Below are 22,706 nucleotides of genomic sequence, written 5' to 3' on the forward strand. Positions count from 1 at the left end.
TTGACGTTCTGGAAACTTATACAATCCAAGAACAGCAGGAGTCACTAAAAGCTAAGCCTGTTTATTACAGCATCACAACAGCATCCAAGCCCTGAAGAACAACAGCGCTCCACAAAGCTAACGACATCCTCACCGCAGCAGAGCCAGAACACGTTCTGCTTCCCCCAGCTGCACTGAAATCTGATTTACGACATTTTATCAAATCTACATCCACATCTATGTTTGTTATTTTTGAATATAAAGTTACTCGGTGGCCTTTTCCCTGCTGTTCTAAGCACAAAGCTGGTTTTGTTCTGTCAGTAAACCAATTTGTGGTTTTATCTGTTTTGACTTAAGGGCTGCAAAACTTAACTTCTGGCTCATTTAAAATGCAGAAACTAATGCATGAGATAACCCCAAAACTGTACACAAACTCAAGTTAACCTCAAATCTAATTGGGGTGTCTTGGATTTTAAAGAAGAGAAAACTTTGGTAAATTAGATTAAAGTGTTGCTTGTTTTATTTTTTGTGCCTCATCCACACAAGTTTTTTCTTTGGAATTGGCTGCTCTTGTGTTCCATTTCGTAGATTCTGATCTAATATGCTGAATTAATGTGAAGGGGATCATAATAAATCTATTCAGAGGAAAGCTTTACTCTTTCTCCCTGCTGATAAACTTTACTGATTGTAAATATAATAAAATTATTTTGTTTTTAGCTGCAATCCTGCATCTCAGAAAAACACACATCTGTTAAAAAAAAACAAAAAACTGTTTGATGTGGACATTATGGACAATTTTAGCCTTTTTTAAACAAAAAACAAACAAAAAAAACATGTAAATTATCACTTTTTTGTATGATTTTTGTGAAATATTATCTGCAGTTTAACAAAACAGTGAAAATCTGTTCAATAATAATTTACCACTTCTTTTAAATAATGTAAAAATAATGATAACAATAATTTCTCATTTTATTATTACCATTACAGCGCAATTTACTGTCAAATGCTTTCTAAGAATTAATTATCACTGGTAAAAAAAAAAATAATAATACAGATTTTTAATGTGGATATGATTTACAGTTTTGATCTTTATTTTTTTAAGTTAAAATGTAAAATAATGCTTTTTTAAAACTGTAATTTTACTTCATATCACCTGAAATTTAACATTGAATGTCTATAAAATGAAAACAATTCTGTGAAGTAAAAGAACAGTGAGTCATTTTTCACAGCAATCATTTGTCTTCATGTTCATTTAAAATAAATCAAAATGTTAATGAGCCAGTAATCCACTTAAAGCCTCCCCTCCCATCACCTCCATCACCATGGAGAGGAGCATCCTCTCCAGCATCCAGCAGCAACATGTGTAACCAAACAAGTGGGCGGGGTTAACGTGGTCGCGTACACGCGTAGCGACCAATCAGAGCCTCCCAACAGAGACGCACCTGAGTAGCTGCCAAAGCGAGAGGCGGGTCTGCTGTATAAAACCTCGGCTCTCACATGAGGCTCAGCCAGCATCGCTCCGCTTTTACGCGCAGAACGAAGCCAGTGTTCCCTCCAGCTGCGCTCCTCCACGGTCCGGCCATGCAGCTCAGCGCGCACGAGTCGTGCCATTCCCTCTTCCTGCTCTGCCTCCTCCTGAGGAGCTGCCAGGCCTTCAAGAACGACGCCACGGAGCTGCTCTTCTCGCATGTGAGCCCGCCGGTACCAGAGGTCCAGAGCAACGTGTCCCTGAACCGGGCGCGGACCGGCGGCAGAGCCGCGGCGGCGGCGGCGGCGGCGGGCAACGCTGCGCACGACAGAGGCGGTGAGTGAGCAGGAGCAGGAGATGCCCCACCATCCAGGGCAGCTTCCAGCGACTTTAAGCTTCTTTCTTTAGTTCAAAGTGTGTCTTTTCCGTTGGTGCTCTTGGGGAAACTGCATGACATCCTTGATATCTGGACTCTCTTTTAAGAGTTTGTGCGTAAAAATGGATTACTTTGTATGTTGTGCATCTGAAGGAGCTTGCATACCTCCCCCTCTCCTTAGACTCCATCATTTCACTTCACCCTTTTACTTTAAACTCTTTATTTTTCCTACTTAAGAGTCCGAGCAGCCAAAACTCTGAGACAAAGTTCAGGTCAAAGCACCAAACGTCCTGATTTTGCCTTTTGTCCTCACATCTCAATGAGCTCAATGCAGGGCCTTTAATCAGGCACTTAATCCCATCATTATGCCATTCCTGAGAGGGATTATGTCACAATAACACGTTAAAATCTCATCATCAGTCGCAGAACCAGAGTGCAGCAGCCCTCAGACGTCCTTGTAGTTTTACCACACAGACATGGAGATGTTACGGAAAAGAAAAAAAATGTCACAGTGTGAACTTCTACTGCGATAAAACAGTGAGTTTTTACTGCCTTCAGTGAGCTGGAGTTTAGTGTAAGACGCCTGGCTGGAGGCTGAGACAGGCCAGAGCAGAGTGGAGGTGTTCTACCTGCAGCCGACCGGAGGAGAAGCAGCAAGATGGAGCCTCTTCATTCATCAAACACTGCGACAGAGACGAGGGAGGATCAGTGTGAATGGAGCTGAGCTTGGGTTACCCTGATGGAGGGGAGAGCAGAGGAGGGGGGACGGTGTTTGTAGCCTGCAGGAGAATCACGCTGCTGCATGGAAATAATCCTCCTGCTCCATCCCTGATTAACAAAAAAAAAAAGTGAAAGTTTCTCCTTTTCGATTACGCAACTTTTTTGAAGCAGAAAGGTCGAGATGCTGTTGTACGTCTCCTGTGACTCCCCGGAGGCTGCAGAGGGGGCTCCAGTAATCCTCAATTATCAACCATTACCGTTAAATATCGTGATGGAGTAATGATATTTGGTTACGTTGATGTGCGATTTGCGTTGTCTCAATTAGAAAAGTAAAGTTTGGACTCAATGTTGCGTCTGTGCTGCAGCGGTTTCTTTTTTCTGCGACTAGTTTAAGATTTTTAAGCAAAAAATACCACAAAAAGCTTTTATTTAAGTCAACCAAGTGGGTGGATTTGCTGCTTTTGTCTCACGTCCATGCTTCTACAATGAAAACAGAGAAAACTTGAGAATGAAAGCATCAGTTGCAGCCTTATTGTTCATGATTTATGATTTCTTTTCCTCTTTAACGTTTCTGTAAAGCTGCCTTCCTCCTCATTTCTCACTCTTGATTCCGTCCGCCTGCAGAGCGAAGTCAGATCGGCTGCAGAGAGCTGAGGTCCACCAAGTACATCTCGGACGGCCACTGCACCAGCATCAACCCCATCAAGGAGCTGGTGTGCGCGGGCGAGTGCCTCCCCGCTCAGATGCTGGAGAACTGGATCGGCGGCGCCCACGGCAGGAAGTTCTGGGGCCGCCGGAACGACAACCAGGACTGGCGGTGCGTCAACGACAAGACCCGCACCCAGCGCATCCAGCTGCAGTGCCAGGACGGCAGCACGAGAACCTACAAGATCACCGTGGTCACCTCCTGCAAGTGCAAGAGGTACTCGAGGCAGCACAACGAGTCGGCCAACAAGTTCGAGGAGCCGGTCGTGTCGCCGCCGCAGCTCCTGCACAAACACAAGTCCAAGAGCAAAAGGAGGCTGGGGAAGAACCGCCTGAGCGAGAACTGGCACGAGACGGAACCCTGAGAGGCCTTCCAGACTTTCAGAGCGACTCTCAAACCTTCAGGAGTTTTGTGTCTGTGATGTTAAGACACGACATCCGGAGGTTGTGGATTATCTCTGTGTGACTGATTTATGTGAAGCTGGTTCCTCACTACGATGGAGAACTCCAATGGGCACGCTGAGGACTCGTCTTGACGTTTGAATCCATGTGGTTGAAGATAATGTGAACGGGACTGAGCTTCCCGGAGCCACGCGTTGTCCCAGCTGTGGCCCCGTGCATGCGTTCCTATAATCGTTTTATATGCGGATGGAGATCTGTAGCCAGCAAGGCGCCAACACCAGTAACCAACCAACACACAGCATCTTAAAGATAAACTCATGTGTAAATATTTGTACATATATCAAATTCTTACTTGCCTTTTGAAGTATGGCCATGTGTATAAAATTTTACTATGTAAGATTTATGATGTATGTGTGATGTAATATATTTCCTGATCCGTTTTTGCTCGAGTGGCGTCATCGTGTGGGTGAAGTCTGGAAAAGCTTTGTCATCAATCATCCTTGTAATAACTGTGTATGAAATAAATATCACTTTTTATCTCATGTGTTGTTTCCAGTGGACGCAGGCCTAATCTTAAGTAAGACTTCATCATAAATATACAACACCTTGGAATGCACGTTGTCCAAACACAGGGAGTAAGGGCGGACATTTGTGGAAATTTATAATCTAATACCGCTGACAGAAACAAAATAATGTCATAATGTCTGTATCATAAACTTCACACCAGCACATAGTCATATTTTGGCTTGCAAATCAGAGTTTTATAATTGCAAAGACTTAATCATTGACATCTCGTGAGATTTGCGAAATCAGACACCCATTTGCATTGTTAGATATCATGAAATCACGCGAGAATTTGGACCTGCGGCAGCTGCTGCATTCTTTTTACACATGCGTCAAGTTGCTGGCATTTACCTTAATATAACAGTAAAGGAAATAATGCTTATTTTTAAAAGCAAAGTTGAAAATAAAATAAAAACCTACTGCCCAACAGAGTATGAAATAGGGCTGACATTAAACTGTTTTTTTTTTGGGGGGAGTACATAAAAGACTGCGGGTTTATGATTTAATGGACTGGTTCCACTCATTTAACACGAGATATTCAACCATGTTGCTTCACACAGACTTTGTCACAGAGACATTACATTGCACAACTGATAACCAGGTTATTTCCATGTTTGGATTCTTTTCTGACCTTTACCAAAGGTGTGAACTACAGGGTGAGCCGAGATAAGACACAAGCCCCTCTGAAGACATGATGTGTGCCAGAGGTGTTTGACTTCTTAGCATGGATCATGCACAAAAAAAGAGGCTATCATTGAGTATTAATTGATTCATTTTGATAAAAACACTGGCATGCATACATCAACTAACAGGAAAAACAAAACAGAAAACTAACCCTCCATGATCAGAGAACCAGGCAGCACCAGCAGCAGTTTTCTTATTGTTGTTATTTATATCCTTATACCAGGAAAATAAAAACTAAATCAAGCTTTATTTATCAGTGTTGGATTTGAGCTCCCCTGAAAACACAGGCTAGTCTGGACACTGCTTTGCTGTTATATGTTTCAGAGGCAAACACACGACGTCATGGCCTTCATTAGAGAATCAAGATGTGATTTATTTAACAGAGTTAAGCTTTTGCACCAAACGACTATTTTTATTTTTATTCTAATGGAATAGTGCTCTGTTTGCATAATACAAGCGTTGTGCTCCATCCTCCTTTTTTTAACTCTTGAAATTTGGGGTCCTCGAGCTAAGAAACACCTGTTTCAGATGGACAGAAAATATTGTTTCTATATGATTTTATTAAATATAAAAATAAATGGAAAATTAATCAAATATACCATGCATTTAAAGTAAATAGTTTATTGAAAGTTTGAAAGTGAAAATTACTTAAGGTTGCACACTACCTAAACAAGAACCTGACTGTAAATTTATTCCCCTTTTATTGACAAAAGGTAATTTGTACGAAGATCCTAGCTAAGCTTGTCGTGTTTTATTATGAAGTCCTTCACCGGAACTACAGCCATTAGCTCTGCTAGCTTCACAGCGGTGTTCCCCTGATCTCCATCCACGTTGCCGCTACCTTCCCACCCCGCCCATCAGCTGGGAATGGACAGTTTTGGGGAAGACCTGCTCTGACCCCCCGTCCACAACCCCACCCATGAACTGATGGAGGTCAGTGACACCAACATGCAAAGTGATAACGGCGAACCGGACAGGGCCGCTCATCCCGGGATTTTCCTAACTAACGAGGCCGGGAAGAGCGACCACCAGCCGGCGGGGCGCTGCGTGGACTTCCCGGTGTCCGTGGTTCTTCCTGCCGGCGGCACCGGAGAGAGGACCGGACTGCAGACCCCCAAACAGTTCTGCTCGTTCCTGGGCAGACCGCTCATAAGCTACACTATCCAGGCTTTCGAGAGGTAGGAAAACACTGAAATGGGATAAGTGAGACGTTACAGTCCGTGTTAATGAACACACGGAGGTGGAGCGACGGCAGGAGACGGAAGCGAGCCTCCCTCCTCCCTCCCTCCTCCCTCCACGGCCGCCTGAACCCTCCGAGGGGCCCCGGGGCAGAAGCGAGCTGTTGGGCCCCTGGTTCCCCACATCACTCATTTATCACTTCTTCCTTCAGCTTTAACTAAATTGACATAAGAACAAATTCTCTGACACCACTCAGTCAGATGTGAATGTTTCCTGGTTTCCTGGTTGTGTATGAATGAAATCAGTTGGTAGCAGCATCTCATCACTTTAATGATGGAATAACACAAAAGGTTTTCTTCTGGGTTAATTATATGATGGAAAAAGCAGTCATGAAAGAACCAAAGTTTAAGCTTCAGAGCCCCTTTTTAAAATCGAAAATCGAAGAGGGTTTGATGCTGGAAGGCTCATTACTTGTTAATATTCATTGTTTATAGTCGTTATAATAACTAGTGTATTGCTAGAACACACTTGTGCACAGGCCGTCTGTTGACATCAAAGGTAAATACGTTCAGACAGAAGGATGAAGTGACCCAAATCCGATTGTGTTTCCCTCCTATGCGACCTGTATCTGGTCTTTTCATGACAGTCTGAACAACACAGATCCAAATAATGATGAATATCTGAATATTCAGCGCGGTCGGGGGACACTTCCACCCCGGGTCAGCGCTCTGACGGGGTGGAAGTGTCCAGAACACACAGGCAGTACTTGGCTGCTGATGCTAGTTTAGTTAGCGCTCACACTTCTGTTTCCACCATCGGTGGCGGCGGGGGAGTGGCAGATACGCTCCACCGTTACCATCCATGTTTACTTCCATAAACACTGAGCACGCTCGCTGCGTGTGACGTCGTCGTGTCCTCTTCTGCGCATGCGGGACACTTTTGGCTCGTATGAAGTTCACACAGCAGATCACATACAAGTCGCATTGAAGTGGAAACGTGAAGGAAGTCACAAAGAAATCCTCATTGAGCATCAAGTCCTGCAGTGTGAACGTAGCCAATCTGTGGGATTGTTCAGTCAGATAATACGCCGTCATCCTGATTGGTGACATTAAATGTCATGTCGGAGTCACAATCCAAGGCTGTCGCTATGTTAAGGCTGTTTTTATGGGTTCTGTTGGTTTTTCCTAAAAACCTGTCGGATAGCAGGTTTAGGATTGTTAAGGGTCGGATTATCGAGTCACGACTGTATATTTTTGACCATGTATATATATTTAGTTTAACCATAGAAATGATTGTCCAAAGTTTAAGATTTGTGAAGCGTTATTACTGGAGAGAGGAGTTTGTCTTCATGTGTCATTTACAGTACATGCTGAACACAAGTATGGATGATGTGGATGCAGTTTCATGTGGGAATTATGAATATGTAAAGATATGCATATACTATATATATGTGTAGAGAGAGAGAGAGAAGAACAAAAGCAGTTGGGTGAAGCAGCCACTTGTTTTTCAGGATGAACTAACCCATTATTACACACTAATACCTGTTGTGTCCTACAGGAATACAGCTCACTTATTTACCTTTCCTAAATTCAGAACGCAAGGTTTCTATTCTTCACACTTCGGTGCTGCCAAACTATTTGAGCGTTTCTCTTCTGGCGGACGAACGCGGTCATATTTTCGACAGATTTCAGGCCCCGTAGCCGAAGCGAGGCGAAGGTGGATGTTTACATTAAGCCGTGATCACTTCCTAAAACTTCATTACAGCAAAACAACAACAGCCGGTGTTTGTAATCACATGCGTGTCCTCTCAGCTCGCTGTCAGTGTTTACGCGCCTGTCAGGAAATGAGTGCAGCCGCTGCCTGTGTGGCCCGCCGCTTACAGGGAGGCTCCCGGTAGGTAAGGAGGAAGGTCAGAGGTCACCGGCGGCTGACCCCTGGAATCCCAACCTGGTCGCTGGTTTTGCACGGTGTTGTGTTTCTGCGTAGATGTGTCAAATGTGTTGCAGTCCCGACATTAGCTCCATCTTCTATTTGACAGCACTGGGTTCCTGCGGGCCTCCTACAGTCCTAGAAAGAAGGATTCAAGGAAGTTTATTTGTCACACCAGCTCACATTCACGTGTTTGTGGTATGAAAGTAGCACTCAGGTCCTGGTTTTTTAAAGAAAGAGCCTCATAAATAATAAAAACAAGTGCAAAATATAAGTAAAAATCCAGCAATATGAGTGTAAAGAGCAGAAAGCCAAACGTAGCTGTGCAGCATTTAAATAATTATCGATCATTTGCTTAAGAAATATTTCTACGGTTTCTACAAAAATATGCTTATTTGCTTTCTTGCTGAGAGCCAGATTAGAAGATTTAGACAAACTGCTCTCATCTGTATTACCAACAACCTGTTAGCTTAGCTTAGCATTACAGCAGACACCTAGCAAGGCCACTACTTGTTGTAAGACTTTGTTTTTTGTAATTGAGATACAGCATTATATTTATAAAGCTTCACAGGAGCTGGTGTGCAGATTATTTTCAAGGCTAGCTGTTTCCCCTGGCTGTCGGTCGTTATGCTAAGCTAACTCTCTTTAGGCGCTAACTTTTTATCTCATGTACAGATGTGTTAAATATAAGTGAAGTGTATTTCTTAAAAAAAGAGTGTATCTGTATTATTTTAGGAGAAACCAGCTAACTTTCCTGGTTTTAGCTTTGTCAATGGGGTAATTCTCTGCTTTTCCCTGTTTTATATCCTTACAAATTTAATATATTTGGGTTTTTCGGTCAGCCAAAGTAAGCAGTTTGAAAATGTCACTGTGTGCTTTGGGAACTTTTCAGATTCCGCCGGACCGTTCCAGATTACACAAGCAAGAAAATGATAATTATTAGATTACTCGCAGCCCCGTTTCTCGGTCTGAAGTGTGACCGTACGACGTTTGCTGAGCAGCTGGTGTGTTCCTGCAGGGTGTCCTGGATCCAAAGCGTCGTGGTGGTTGTTGCCAAAGAAAACACGGACCTGATGATCGACATCATCCAGCGCTTCCAGCACGGGAAGGTTCGGGTCGTGGCCGGCGGCTCGACTCGTCACAGGTCGATATGCAACGGAGTCCTGGCTCTGGGTGAGGAGGGGGAGGACGAGGGGAGGTCGGCGGCGGCGGACAGGCCCAAGGTGGTCATCATACACGACGCAGTGCGGCCTTTTGTGGAGGAGGACTTTCTGTACAAGATCGCAATGGCTGCCAAGGAACAAGGGGTCAGTGTGATGAAAGCTAATTTGATTTAAAATATTCATCATTAGGAGGGTTAGGAGCTGAAATCCATCCAAAACTCTATATCTGCTGCTTTTTCACTTTACTCAGCCGTGTTTCCTGCTTTATTTTTGCTAATTTGGACGAGTGAGAATTTAAGCAGCACAATCGTTTAGGCTGAAACGATCAATATTTTCTCTTGTTTATCTTTAATAACTGATTGGAGTCATTTTTTACTCTCACAGCATTCTCTGGTTCCAGCTTCTCAAATGTGAGGATTTGCAGTTTGCATGTGGTCTCATGCAGGGCTGCACCTATTGATTATTTTCATTATCAGTTCATCTGCAGGTTCATCTGGGAGTCAAATAAACCCCTCTGATGGCCATCTGTAGAAATGTGATGCTGGGCGAAGTTTGGCTTGAAGCCACAACATCACAGAGCCGCTGGTCGGCAACATCTGAACACACATTCACATGGTCTGGTTTTTATTTTTTTATTTTGTGGTCTAAGCTCTTGGCACAAACCTGAATGGGGCCTTATTGAGCACTATTCTGTGCAGACAACATGCATCCATGTTGTTTTCAATCCATCCATTATCCATACACCGCTTAAGCCTCACTAGGGTCGTGTGGGCTAAAGTCTATCCCAGCTGTCAGGTAACCAGTCTATCACAGGGCTACACTTAGAGACAGACAACCAAGCACACTCACATTCACACCTACAGACAATTTAGAATCACCAATTAACCTCAGCATGTTTCTGGACTGTGGGAGGAAGCCGGAGAACCCGGAGAGAACCCACGCTGCACGGGGAGAACATGGAGACTCCACGCAGAAAGATCCCGGGTGTCCTCACCGGGACATGAACCAGCGACCTTCTAGCTGCGAGGAGACGGTGCTAACCACTGCGCCACCCTGCAGCCCAGTCCAGAAACATGCTGAGGTTAATTGGTGATTCTAAATTGTCCGTAGGTGGGATGGACATTTGCTGACGTTTTATAGACCAAGAAATGAGCATTTATGCAAGAAACTAATGATCAGAATAATTAATAATGAAAACAAACCAGCTAACTTCACATTTGTTACCATTTCTTAAAGATTTGAGCAAAAATTATGAGTTGATTGACATAAAAACAGGCTGTAAACGCGATGTTCAGCTGTCTACTGACTAAACAGTGAATGGACGTGGCGTCTTTACGCAACACAAGCACTTTATAGGCACACGATTGTTCTGTGTTTAAATCTCAGTAAATGTTACAACGTGGAAAGACTTGGTAGCTCACGAAGGCAGGAAACGTCTATTTCCAGAAGACGAGCGGTTCAGAAAACGGCCGTAATCCCCCTTACAAATACAGGAAACAACCCCAAAAGCCAGTAGTTCCTCGTTCTTGGAACGCTCAGCGTAGCTAAATTAAATCTCTGCTGTAGCTCATACTTCATTTCTTCTTGTGCGTTTAGCTGAAAACCAGAGAAGGTCGATTACAGCACGGAGTGTAAACAAGGCTTTACTGCAGCTGGATGTTTCACCCGGTGGGATGATGGGTTACCTGAAAGACATGCGTGACTTTTATTTGTGCGCCCTGTGGTTTATTTTTCACCAACTCGGCGTGAACGTAAACAAACCAAACATTAACAGTCAAGTTTTCCAGTCGGGTTCAGACCAAAGAAAACTAACAATTTATATGATTGCACCTAAAACTCGCCCCCCTGTGACAAGATTGATCCTTGTTTCCCGAAACTGTATAACAGACCGACAGATCCATCGCTCCTGACGGCGGTGTTTATGACATCAGTGATAGACAGAGAACATTCAGGCCAAAGCCGCGGTGAAGAAACCTGCAGATCGGTTTCGTAACGACTCGTGCTTAAAGCTCACAAGGCTTTTTCTAAATGCAGGTCACACAGGTTGCGGATAAAGCAAGAGCCTCCTGACACAGGGCCAACGTTTATGGTGTGTTTCTGAGTGTGTGTGCGTGCTTCGTGATGAACTTTCACAGCGGGCGGCCTGGTCTTCATTATCCTGCCAGCATCCACGCTCATGACAGAAAGCCCGTCTCGACTGAGGAGCAGCAGATTAATTTTGATTTTAACAGCATGTGTAACACGCAGAACACATGTTTGCTTCCCTCTCATTCGCTGCACCCACGTACGCCCGCCGGCTGCCTGCTCCTGGAAGCCGTCTTCGGTCACGCTGCAGTGAGATGAAAATATTATCGCAGATATTTTGATTATTTAGAATTTCCAGGGGAGGAAGTAGAAGCAGTGCCTGCTCCAGCTGTCCTGGATAAAATGCATTTATTGTTATTGTGTAATCACGACTCTAAAGTACGATCAAGGAAATGTTCTCTCCTTGAACATTTCCGCCTTTGGATGGACAATTATCAAGATTACTCAACAAATAACCCTGACGCAGGGTCAGCTTACTGGTCGTATTGTCTTAATTCAAGATTCGTGAATATTTTGCATAATATTTCCTGTGCCAAGGCAGAGTTGTGTTTTCAGTTTGTTTGCTTGACCGCCAGCAGGATTATGCAAAAACTATGCAGCCGAATTTCTTAGTTGAGAGATGGAGCCCAGACAAAAGAAGGATCTGTTTAATTCTGGTGTTAATATGGATCACTGGGCTGCAAGGTGCTCGGTGGTTGGCACCGTTGCCTCGCAGCTCGGAGGTCGCCTGTTCGTGTCCCGGTGAGGACACCCGGGATCTTCCTGCGTGGAGTCTCCATGTTCTCCCCGTGCAGCGTGGGTTCTCTCCTGGTTCTCCGGCTTCCTCCCACAGTCCAGAAACATGCTGAGGTTAATTGGTGATTGTAAATTGTCCGTAGGTGTGAATGTGAGTGTGCTTGGTTGTCTGTCTCTAAGTGTAGCCCTGTGATAGACTGGTTACCTGTCCAGGTGAACCTGCCTTCACCCTGAGTCAGCTGGGATAGACTCCAGCCCCCCACGACCCTAGTGAGGATTAGGCGGTGTATAGATAATGGATGATGGAACCCGGAGAGAACCCACGCTGCACGGGGAGAACATGGAGACTCCACGCAGAAAGATCCTGGGTGTCCTCACCGGGATGCGAACCGGGGATCTTCTAGCTGCGATGCTAACCACCGAGCCAACTTGCAGCCCCAAACTAACTCCAGTTTCTCAGATTTTTTCGATGGGTTTTTCTTTCTGCTCCTCTCTCAGCTCTGATGCACCCTCAGCTCATATCAGCTTCTAAAACAAGCTTCCAGATACTTATTGTATATTTCCATACAGTACATGTTTTCTGTGTTCGTCACTCACTTCCCTGTTAAACTATCGGAAACAGCAAAGGCAGTCAGGGTATTTGTACCCAGGCGTGTTTCTCACATGTGCACTCAAAGACATGATGCCGACCTTCCGACAGCAGCGAGAAGAGCTGCTCTCTGTTGTGTTTGGCAGCATGAAAAAGTCCCCCCCAAAAAAAGAAAGAGAAGTGTCTGTGTAACTGCTTAACAAGAACAGGGCCAAGGAATACAGCACATACTGTACATCATGACACGCACGAAGCAGGCGTCCAGTTTTCTGTCACGCTCGCGGCGTGCACGGTCTGCGTGCTCTCACATTGTGGGTTTCACGTAGATGTCGACAGACCTGTATGGACGTGATGATGAAATTTACGGCGCACGGGCCCTCGCAGACATGTTGAAGCCATAAAACTGGCCATAAGGAGTGATAATAAAGAGTGTTAGACTGTTAAATGTTGCTTAAAATATTGAGGACATCAAGCTGTAGGCCCTGCGTTGTTAATCAAACGGTGAGCTAACGGCGTCGTTGCACCTCGCGGCACCAAAATGGCCGTATTTCTTTGAGAGCTGCCAAAAGATTATTTCATATTTCGCCTCCTTTTGCTCTCAAAATTAGACAGATTTCATCCTACAGAACTTCAGAAATGCTACTTATTATCTTCACAACAAATGCTATAAACTAAATCCTTGTCTATTTGTCACACAGGCGGCGGGAGCCATCCGTCCTCTTGTGTCCACGGTGATAGCCACCACGTCTGAGGGCTACCTGGATCATTCTCTGGAGCGGGCCAAGTACAGAGCCAGCGAGATGCCTCAGGGATTCACGTACGATGTCATCTGTCAGGCCTATCAGAGGGTAGGACGCGGCACTTTAACGTACCTTAAACATACAAGGGTGCTAAATTCATGGCCTTTTTGAAACAACAGTTAATGCTTGCGTGATAAAAAGTGAGACAAAATAACGACGCAACATCCTGCACGCCATGTGCTCCGGTGACAGGACGCTAAACAAGCCCGTCAGAGGGTATGTAGCTGGAGTCCCCCGGTCACGAAAACAAAAAGCGATCCCACGAAACAATGATCTGTCAAGTTTCTGCTCGCTGTAAACACAAGTCTTTCTGTATCTCTGCAACGCCAGGTGTGTGAGGTGGAAAAGCAAGCACGGTTTGATCCTCTCTTTTCCACCCGTTCTTTTTGAACTTAACCCAGCTGTCGGAGTTGGATATTTTCCTTCCATTATTTCAGGAAGAAAAGCGCATCCGGAACCCAACAACCCTCTGTAAGCTGTTCTGTCTTTGTCCTGTTTGTCCCAAGTTTGACAAATGACATCGCCGGGCCTTGTTGAGGGGACTGATCGCACAGTTTGTCTCTTTTTGTATTTCTCCTCATGTTTGACACTCAAATAAGCATTTTTGTTAGCTGGTTGAAATACCTTAATTACTAAAGGATTTTTAAAACAGTACTTTACGTGGTCCACCACAAAAACGCAGATACCGGCAGGACGAGCCCCCAAGGAACACAGATTTAACTCAAAATAAGGATGTTTATTATAACCAAAAGCAAACCATTTAACAAATAATAATAAGTATGGCGTGTGACTGATGGGATGTGAGGTGTTGTGGAGCAGAAACAAAGCAAAACGGTAGCACAGAAAGACGTGGCATCACCAGCGAGGCCGGGTCCGAATGAATGAGAGACAGAGCAAGACAAGGATGGCTGAACTTTATGGGCCGTCCTGATGCCTTCAGGGACCCACAGGTAAACGGAATTCTAGGCCTCCATGGCAGCAGCTGACACTGGGCCGTCACCATATAAGTAAATGTGAGAAAAACAACAGCCTGAACAGAAACTGAAACGCCGATCAGCCACAACAATCGCTGACGGGTGACATGAATAGTATTGACCGTCTCATTACAACGCCACCTGTAAATGGGAGAATAGATAACACAGTAACTGGGTCAGAGCATCTCCATGGCAGATCTTCTGGAGTATTATCTGTATAAAATGGTCAGCAAATACCAAAAAAGGACGACCGGTGAACAGGAGACAGGGTCCAGCTCAGTGATGAGGAGTGAAGCTGGGTCATGTGATCCACAGATTGGCTCCTGCAGCACAAACAGCTGAAAATCTCATTGCTGGCTATGAAAGAAAGGTGGCAGAACAAGCAGTGCATCACAGCGTCTAAGGCTGAGTAGCTGCAGACTGGTCAGATGCTGATCCCGTTCCAACACTGGATGAAGCTATAATGTGCATCTGAGTGTTGGAACTAAGCCATGTAGAAAAGAAGGTGGCCTGGTCTGGTTGATCATGTTTTCTTTTACATCATAGCTGTGTGTTGTTTACCTGGGGAAGACGTAGCAGCAACTATGGGAAGAAGGAGAGTTGGTGAAAGCTCTGGGCAGTGTTCTGCTGGAAGGCCTTCGCTCCTGGCATTCAAATGTTGCTTTGACATGAAGGCTGCCAAATAACGTTGTTGCAGACCACATACACCCCTTTGACGGTTTTTCCGATGGCCTCTTTCAGTAGGATGATGCTTCCTGCCTCACTGCAAAACATTGTTCAGGGAAAAGATTTCAAGGTGTTGACTTGTCTCCAGGGCTGCACGGTGGCTCGGTGGTTAGCATCGTTGCCTCGCAGGTAGAAGGTTCGCATCCCGGTGAGGACACCCGGGATCTTTCTGCGTGGAGTCTCCATGTTCTCCCCGTGCAGCGTGGGTTCTCTCCAGGTTCTCCGGCTTCCTCCCACAATCCAGAAACATGCTGAGGTTAATTGGTGATTGTAAATTGTCCGTAGGTGTGAATGTGAGGATAGACTCCAGCCCCCCGCGACCCTAGTGAGGATTAAGCGGTGTATAGATGATGGATGGATGGATGGACTTGTCTCCAGACTTGATCAAGCATCTGTTGGATGCTGGAAAATTGATCTGATCCATGGAGGCCCCACCTTCAAGGACTTCAGGATCTGCAGCGGATGTCTTAGTGTCTGATACCACAGGACACCTTCAGAGGTCCGTGGAGCCCGGACCTCGACAGGTCAGAGCTGTTACGGAGGCCGAAGGGGGACCAACACAACATTAGGCAGGAGGTGTTTTTAATGTTGTGGCTGATCAGTGTATTTTGTTTCATTGCAGTTTTTACTGTCACCACCACAGATCATTAATGTGTTCTCACAAAACGCAGTGTTTGATGATGCCACCTCCATGCATTTAAACGTTATGTACATCGGAGCACATTGAGAGTGTCGTTATCATGTCAGTCTGTGTGAAGAAGTAAAACGCTTTTGTCCACATTGGTCCAGAGCAGATGCCACCTAAAGTGTGATTTCATACATTAGTATTTCACAGGGTGGACAAATCGAGTCCTGCAGGTATGTGCTGCTTGCTCCTGATATCAAAGAATTACTGCAAAGGCCTCTGAAATGTTGTGAAACGACGGGCTGAGATTTATGCTCTCAAAATTACACGACTTAGATGACAAAGGGCTTTATGATTCTCATACATCATAACAGACCTTTACAGTCCTTCATTGTTCGGCTGATGTGCCAGAACCTGCAGGCTTTAACTCGGGGAGCTTGTGGTATAGGTGCTATCGTTTTCCCTTGGTCTCTGCTGCGTCTGGGAAAGAAATGACACGTTAATATATTCTGTAGTCTGTGGAACAAAAAGTGAACATACGTGGAAAAACCGGTACAGGAGCATCGAAATCGCATGGCACATTTAGGCGCATTCAGATTAATAGTCTGAGCAGTTGAGTGCGTTTTAATATGCGTACCTGAAAAATGGAAGGAATTTTCCACTGACGTAAACGTGTTGATGTTTCTCTGAGAGCAGGGCATCGCGGCTAAAAACTTAATGTGAAACCTGAGGTGCAGAAGTTGACCTTATTTATTTTTCAGACACTTTGAGTTTGCTATTCCAACCTTGACTTCATCAGACGGTTCTTCCGATAGCTTTGTGTGTGTTTTTTTTTTTGCGAAGGACGCTGCAAACTTTGAGCTAAGAGCCGAAGTATGCCTTCAGCTGGAGCGCCGTTTGTCTGCAGTTATTTTTATTCCTGGCACGTATGGATCTTCAGATTGCTTTGAGAGCCTTGTTGGCTTTGGCTTTGGCCTTTTTCAGAAAATGAGCTCACTTTTGTGCCGCAGCGTCAAGGCTAGTCAAGTTGCAAAAAAAAAAGACAAACTAGGGAGGTCGATTAAGAGTGCGGCCCCCACCTCTCCTCCTTTTCAGCCTTTCAAAAGAAGCGAAAGTGTAAGGTGTCTGTCAGGTTAGCACTGTAGGACATGCTCATGAAAAATCTGTGAGAGCTGCACATTTGTAGCTTGACATCCATTGAGAGCAGAAGAACTTAGGGCTGAAAAGACAAAAGGGAAGACACTTTATCCAGTCCCCAGCGAGGGCTTTTGTACCAGGAGAAAATGCTAAAGGTTAGATTACCTCAAGACCCAGAGCATATTTCTGCCGTAATTTCTCTTTTCAGTTCCGCGGCCCCTCGAATAAAAGACCCTTCTCTTTTATAGCGCGATAAAATATTGCCCAGGTATAATCTCAGGTAGCCCGACTTTGTCTTTGTAGTGCAGACGAGAGTTTATCGCCGCAATCCATGTGATCTTCACCAACTGAGCTTTCCCAGCAGCAGTGAGTCAGCTTACTAATAAAATCCTCATTGGTTCGATTAACTGTGCAGATCTGGATAAAGATGTCCCAAGATCAAGCACAGACGCAGCAACGAGGACGTCAATAATTAAACTTTACTGTTCGGTTTTAGTCCAAATGCTCTCAGCAAAAAGAAAAAACCTCTCTGACAATGTGCACTGGTCTGCTCAGCAGCAAACATCAAACACAGACAGTTAGTGAGCAGCTGGTGAAGCTAGGGAAGCACAACATTGGGTTTTTGCCAATATGCAGATTTCTTTTAAAAAAAAAAAACCCATTTGGGCAGATTGCCAACACTGATGTATGCACATATTTTTTCTCTACCTAACTGCAGGGAGTGTCAGGTGTCTCCTGTAGTGGAATGCAGTGGAATTAACATGTTATTATGCTCATCATAATGGCCTGCATGCAGGTGCAGGCATCAAATACCACGCTTTTCAAATGTCAAACGTCATTTAGTCCCAATATTTCTTTTTTAAAGCCATTGCCGGCTGATACCACGATGATGCTGCTATCATTATGCATGCACAAGTGAGTTTTTCTTAGGAGTTGGTGAAGACATAAAAAGAGCAGGTTGAGATTTTGGCATTAATTCAACTCAAGTGGCAAAAAATAATCAAAAAATACAGGTTTGAGGCATATAAATGTGCATTTCTTTTAACAAAATACAAAACACTTGTTAATGCAGCAGAGAAGCAGCTAACTAGAGCTTTGCTTAAACACGCACTAATCAATATTTCTACAATAATGTGTAATGTAAAATAATTATCTGAAATCTTTTGCAGCATTGCAGACTTTATACTGATGTTTTCACACAAAAAAAGAAGCTTTTATGAACCCGCTGAACCCGAGTGGTCTAGTAGCAAATCCATGTAAATGCATTTAGCAGATATGTCTCTCAGGAGAGTACGGATGAAAAATGTCAGCTGTATTTATGGCCCACGGAGCAATGTGGGAAAACGTCTTACGAATCTGATGAAACCAATCTAGCACATTTTAAATCTTAATTCGGGGAGATAAGAGCGTTGCGGGGCCAGCAGTCAATCAGCCAAAGAAAACAGCATCCTCTGAAGCATCCGCTGAAAAATGTGGTGACGGCAGAGTTGTGTTAGGAGCCTCTTCTGTGTAAACATCGCCATTGATCACAATGCAGACAGCAACATGAAAGCTTCCAGAAAAGTGAGACGTTTTTTTATCTGCTGACAGTTCAGGTTGTCGTGCACAAAGACAAATTTTGAGGGAAATGCCTGGACGAGAGAATCCTTCTGAGAGACCACAGTGAAGGTCAGACTGCAGCGTGATTACAACCAGAACTCTTCTGAAAATAACTTAACTTAGGTCGACTGAAACATTTCAAATCGTGTCTCATGCAGATAGTAGCCCTCTGAGCTCCAGGCGGTTCCTGGGCTTTTTTTATTTGTTGTGGGGTCAGATTAAACTGCAATATAGAGTCCTGCACCTCTATGGAAACACCACGACCACTGCAAAAGTAGAAGGAACTCAAAGATGTTATAAATGTCAGGTGTTACTAATGTTGAGAAAAAAATGGGAGCTCTAGATACCATTACATATTAGTACAGTCGTGCCTCAATAATCCAACCTTTAACAATCCGAAAACCTTGCTGATAAGAAAAAAACGAACAGAACCCATAAAAACAGCCTTAACATAGCGACAGCCTTGGATTGTGACTCCGACATGACATTTAATGTCACCAATCAGGATGACGGCGTATTATCTGACTGAACAATCCCACAGATTGGCTACGTTCACACTGCAGGACTTGATGCTCAATGAGGATTTCTTTGTGACTTCCTTCACGTTTCCAGTTCAATGCGACTTGTATGTGATCTGCTGTGTGAACTTCATACGACCCAAAAGTGTCCCGCATGCGCAGAAGAGGACACGACGACGTCACATGCAGCGAGCGTGCTCAGTGTTTATGGAAGTAAACATGGATGGTAACGGTGGAGCGTATCTGCCACTCCCCCGCCGCCACCGATGGAGGAAACAGAAGTGTGAGCGCTAACTAAACTAGCATCAGCTGCCAAGTACTGCCTGTGTGTTCTGGACACTTCCACCCAGTCAGAGTGCTGCCCCGGGGTGGAAGTGTCCCCCGACCCGCTGAATATTCAGATATTCATCAATAATTGGGCCTGAATATCCAGAGAGCAGAAAGTGCTGTTGGGACCAGCCCTACTAGTTATTATAACAACTATGAACAACAACTAATGAGCCTTCCAGCATCAAGCCCTCTTTGTATCTGGACCTCTGTCTTGACAATCCGACAGCCTTGATATCTGACATAAAACAAGGTTTTACATTTCGTGTCAGATTCTCGAGTCACGACTGTATTTCTGCGATACTGTGGATGTTTTTCGAACGTTTGTCACTATTTAAGCCATTAGCAGACCTGGTTTTTAGTGAAGTTCTGCCACTAAATTATTATAGATTAGAGAAAAGGTAAAAATTGAGGTCTGAACCATCGACCCTTGGTGACGAAGACGCTGTTTACCGAAAAGTAAACTGTTATCATGATGATCGTCTCTCAGTCTAGACTGAAACATCTCAACAACCTTTGAATTATTCACCATGCAATGCACATATTCATGGTTCTCAGGGGTGGAACCTTAATGCCCTTGGTGTTTTCCTAACTTTTATTTCATTTGAACTATTTGTGTTTTTTTTTTTTTTGGTAAAACAAGTCAACAGCTATTGGTTCGTCATATGATATCAAATCATATAATGATTTTCCCCTGAGGATGATCCCTTAGCTCAAACCATCATCAGCTCCTTTGCAAATTCGTGCACAATCGACATTCCATTCAGATAGCGGGGGATTCTTCTTTTTTAAAGGCAGATATCTCAAAATCTTGGCACATAAAACCAACAACTGTCTCCGTTTTACCACATCTGGGTCATGGAAACAGTTTACTCTTGGTGGATTTTTAAACGAAACACGTAGAATAAAGTGAACTTGATGAAAAAGGAATTCTGTTTTTCTGTTTTTATAGTTTCTGGTTCTGATAAATGGTGTAATTTCAACCATATTTTTTAAAAAGACAACATGCCTTTTCAGCCCATCGATGGGTTTTGGGGTTCAATGAGGTAACACACGAGGTATCTGTATCGCTGCTCTACCAGTTGCTGGTTCTGCCCACTTGGCAGCCTAACAATGGTGATATTCGTCATTTGGCTGGTTAGCGTAAGAATCTGGTGCAGCCTGGCCCATTTCAGCAGCTGCTGGCCAAAATGCATTGAAATTCGCTTTTTAATATTAATTCTCTCCGGGGGGTTGTTCATTAATATAATTCCATCATCACTGTCTCGCTAAGATTTTCCCTTGGCAACACTTTGGTCCATGAAAAGGCATCTCAAGAGCTCATAATGACATTTCCATAAATCCTGGGAGCAACAATGGAGGCCCCATGGATTGTGATTTGCACAGCTGTTTCAATGCTGCTGTCTATACGCTGTGAAACCATTAACAGTATATAAAGCGACGGATGGGGCCCCCCATGTCGCTACAGGAAACACTGGTGCCACCCACTAAATCAGCAAGTAACAGTACTGCTGCGTTCCCCCCCTTAAAAGGCTGCTTCTCATGAAGCATGCTTGTTTTCGTCCAGTATATTTCTGATATTAGTCAGCGCGGTGAAAACAGTTTTGCCACCCACTGTCTTCTCGGCTCCCCAGGCTCTGCACGGGCAGGCTGCCACAAAATCTTTACGATCGCATTTTCATGACAAGAGCATAAACCTTCAACTTAACACTGTAACTCCCTCTAAGAATATCAACTTCTCAGGGACTTACTTGCACTACTGTAAAGGGAAGTGTATGTAAAGGTGTGTCCAGCATAAAGACAGTAAAATACAGAAATCTGAGGAAGGACGTTCTTTATGTTTCATGCAGCGTCCGCTTCGTCGGCCAGAGGAACAACACAGTTATTCCACCGAGCGTGACGGAAATGCATTGTTGTGAACGATTGTCTTCTCCGTTGTGTCCCCTCTGCAGTGCAGTGAGTCAGACTTCGAGTTTGGCACCGAGTGTCTCCATCTGGCTCTGCAGTACTGTGGCACCAATGCCAAGCTCGTCGAGGGCCCGCCAACGCTGTGGAAGGTGAGCTCGCCAGGGGCCTACTTCGGACGGGGGGAATGTGGATTTGGTGACATTCTGGCATGCGCAGCTGTATGCCCGCCACTGATTTATCAAGTAGACAGAAAGAAAAGCTCGTGAATGGAAAGCGAGGGGTCCTGGCAGGACTAAGACATTAAATGTGACGTCCGGGATTAGCATGAAGAAATTAGTTTAAATATAAATGTTTTGTTCTGAATCTGAACGGATCAATTCCAAACGACAAAAGACATGTTTTCCTCGTTAGACTTAATATTATTTAGACATTAGGAGAGTTTTGGTTTTATGTGCTTGAGTCTCCCCTGCATTTAAACGGAGGTTGATTGAATTTCATTGGTGGTGCTCAGAGCATTGAAATATTGCTCATTACCGAGAGCGGCTTGTCTTTTCATAGACAATCCCCCGGTGAGAGTCTGGACAGCCCCAAGCCAAGGCGGTCCCGAGCCAAAGCCATGACCCCTGGTCACAGGTTGCATGTCTGTGAATCGTAGCTGCTCCATAGAAAAGAGCTTTTTTCTCCCCCCCTTTTTTTTTTAGAAGCGTTTCCTATCGAGTGGTACGAGGATCTATGGAGCCACAAATTGCAAAAATGAATCACAAAACAAAGTGGCGTTTCAGATGCTAATTTCATACATGAGGAATGAGTTTGCGGCGTTGTTTGAGCGCTGCAGTCTCACCCCCGGAGCTACAACTTTTTTTTTTGGCACCAGAACCTACGCCAGGGGAACTAAATTTAGATCCTGTTTCCTCCAGTGCAATTCTGTTTCTGAGTAATATGGGTTCTCTGAAAAATCTTGTGAATAATTTTTTCCAAGCTTGAACAAAAAAACAAAAAAACAACCTCGATACAAATAAAAGTCCTGCATGAAAAGTCATACAAAGGTACTGGCAGCAACACAAAGTATGAACGTAAATGCACTGGGTTGGTCCTTCTGACTGTAAATGACATCATTAGAATATTATTAGTCTGGAAACAACATGTTCCTGTGGCAGCAGCTGCAGGTGGAGCTTGTTTGAAGCGCTTTATATACAGTTTCCTACGCAGGGACACCAGATTAATCCGAGGGCTCCTCACATGACTAATGGAAGAGGAACGAAGACAAAGCTCTGATACACAAATCTGTTTTCAGTTTTTGGACTTTTCTTTTAATCTTGGAGTTTTGGTGTTTGGTGATACGTTTCATCATTCGAACATGCACTGAAATAAAACCATGTGAGCAGTTTGGAGGACAAGCTCAGAATTTGGTGGAGCTGTGAACAACTCAGACGTCTGAAATGTGAGCCCGACTGCAGATGTCGGAGGCCAAAACACGGCCCTGTGATATGATGTACTGTGTAGAATCTTCATCC

General features: G+C 44.4%; 2 protein-coding genes across 2 annotated transcripts in view; both read left to right on the forward strand.

Annotated features, from left to right (window-relative positions):
* The first annotated feature begins 1,470 nt into the window (after positions 1–1,470).
* Positions 1,471–4,192, forward strand: sostdc1a (sclerostin domain containing 1a). Its single transcript, XM_008287362.1, has 2 exons — positions 1,471–1,783; positions 3,168–4,192. Exons 1-2 carry the CDS (start codon positions 1,477–1,479, stop codon positions 3,611–3,613), a joined length of 753 nt encoding a protein of 250 aa, XP_008285584.1. The 5' UTR covers positions 1,471–1,476; the 3' UTR covers positions 3,614–4,192.
* A 1,654-nt stretch (positions 4,193–5,846) lies between these two features.
* crppa (CDP-L-ribitol pyrophosphorylase A) overlaps positions 5,847–22,706 on the forward strand; it is a 58,392-nt gene continuing 41,532 nt past the window's right edge. Inside the window, exons 1-4 of the mRNA XM_008287373.1 lie at positions 5,847–6,076; positions 9,025–9,313; positions 13,277–13,426; positions 21,237–21,341. Of these exons, the coding sequence (XP_008285595.1) occupies positions 5,847–6,076; positions 9,025–9,313; positions 13,277–13,426; positions 21,237–21,341 (774 nt within the window). The remainder of the gene's footprint in view (positions 6,077–9,024; positions 9,314–13,276; positions 13,427–21,236; positions 21,342–22,706) is intronic.

This window comes from Stegastes partitus, unplaced genomic scaffold (assembly GCF_000690725.1).
Source record: "Stegastes partitus isolate 25-593 unplaced genomic scaffold, Stegastes_partitus-1.0.2 Scaffold497, whole genome shotgun sequence".
In the NCBI taxonomy this organism is placed as follows: Eukaryota; Metazoa; Chordata; class Actinopteri; family Pomacentridae; genus Stegastes; species Stegastes partitus.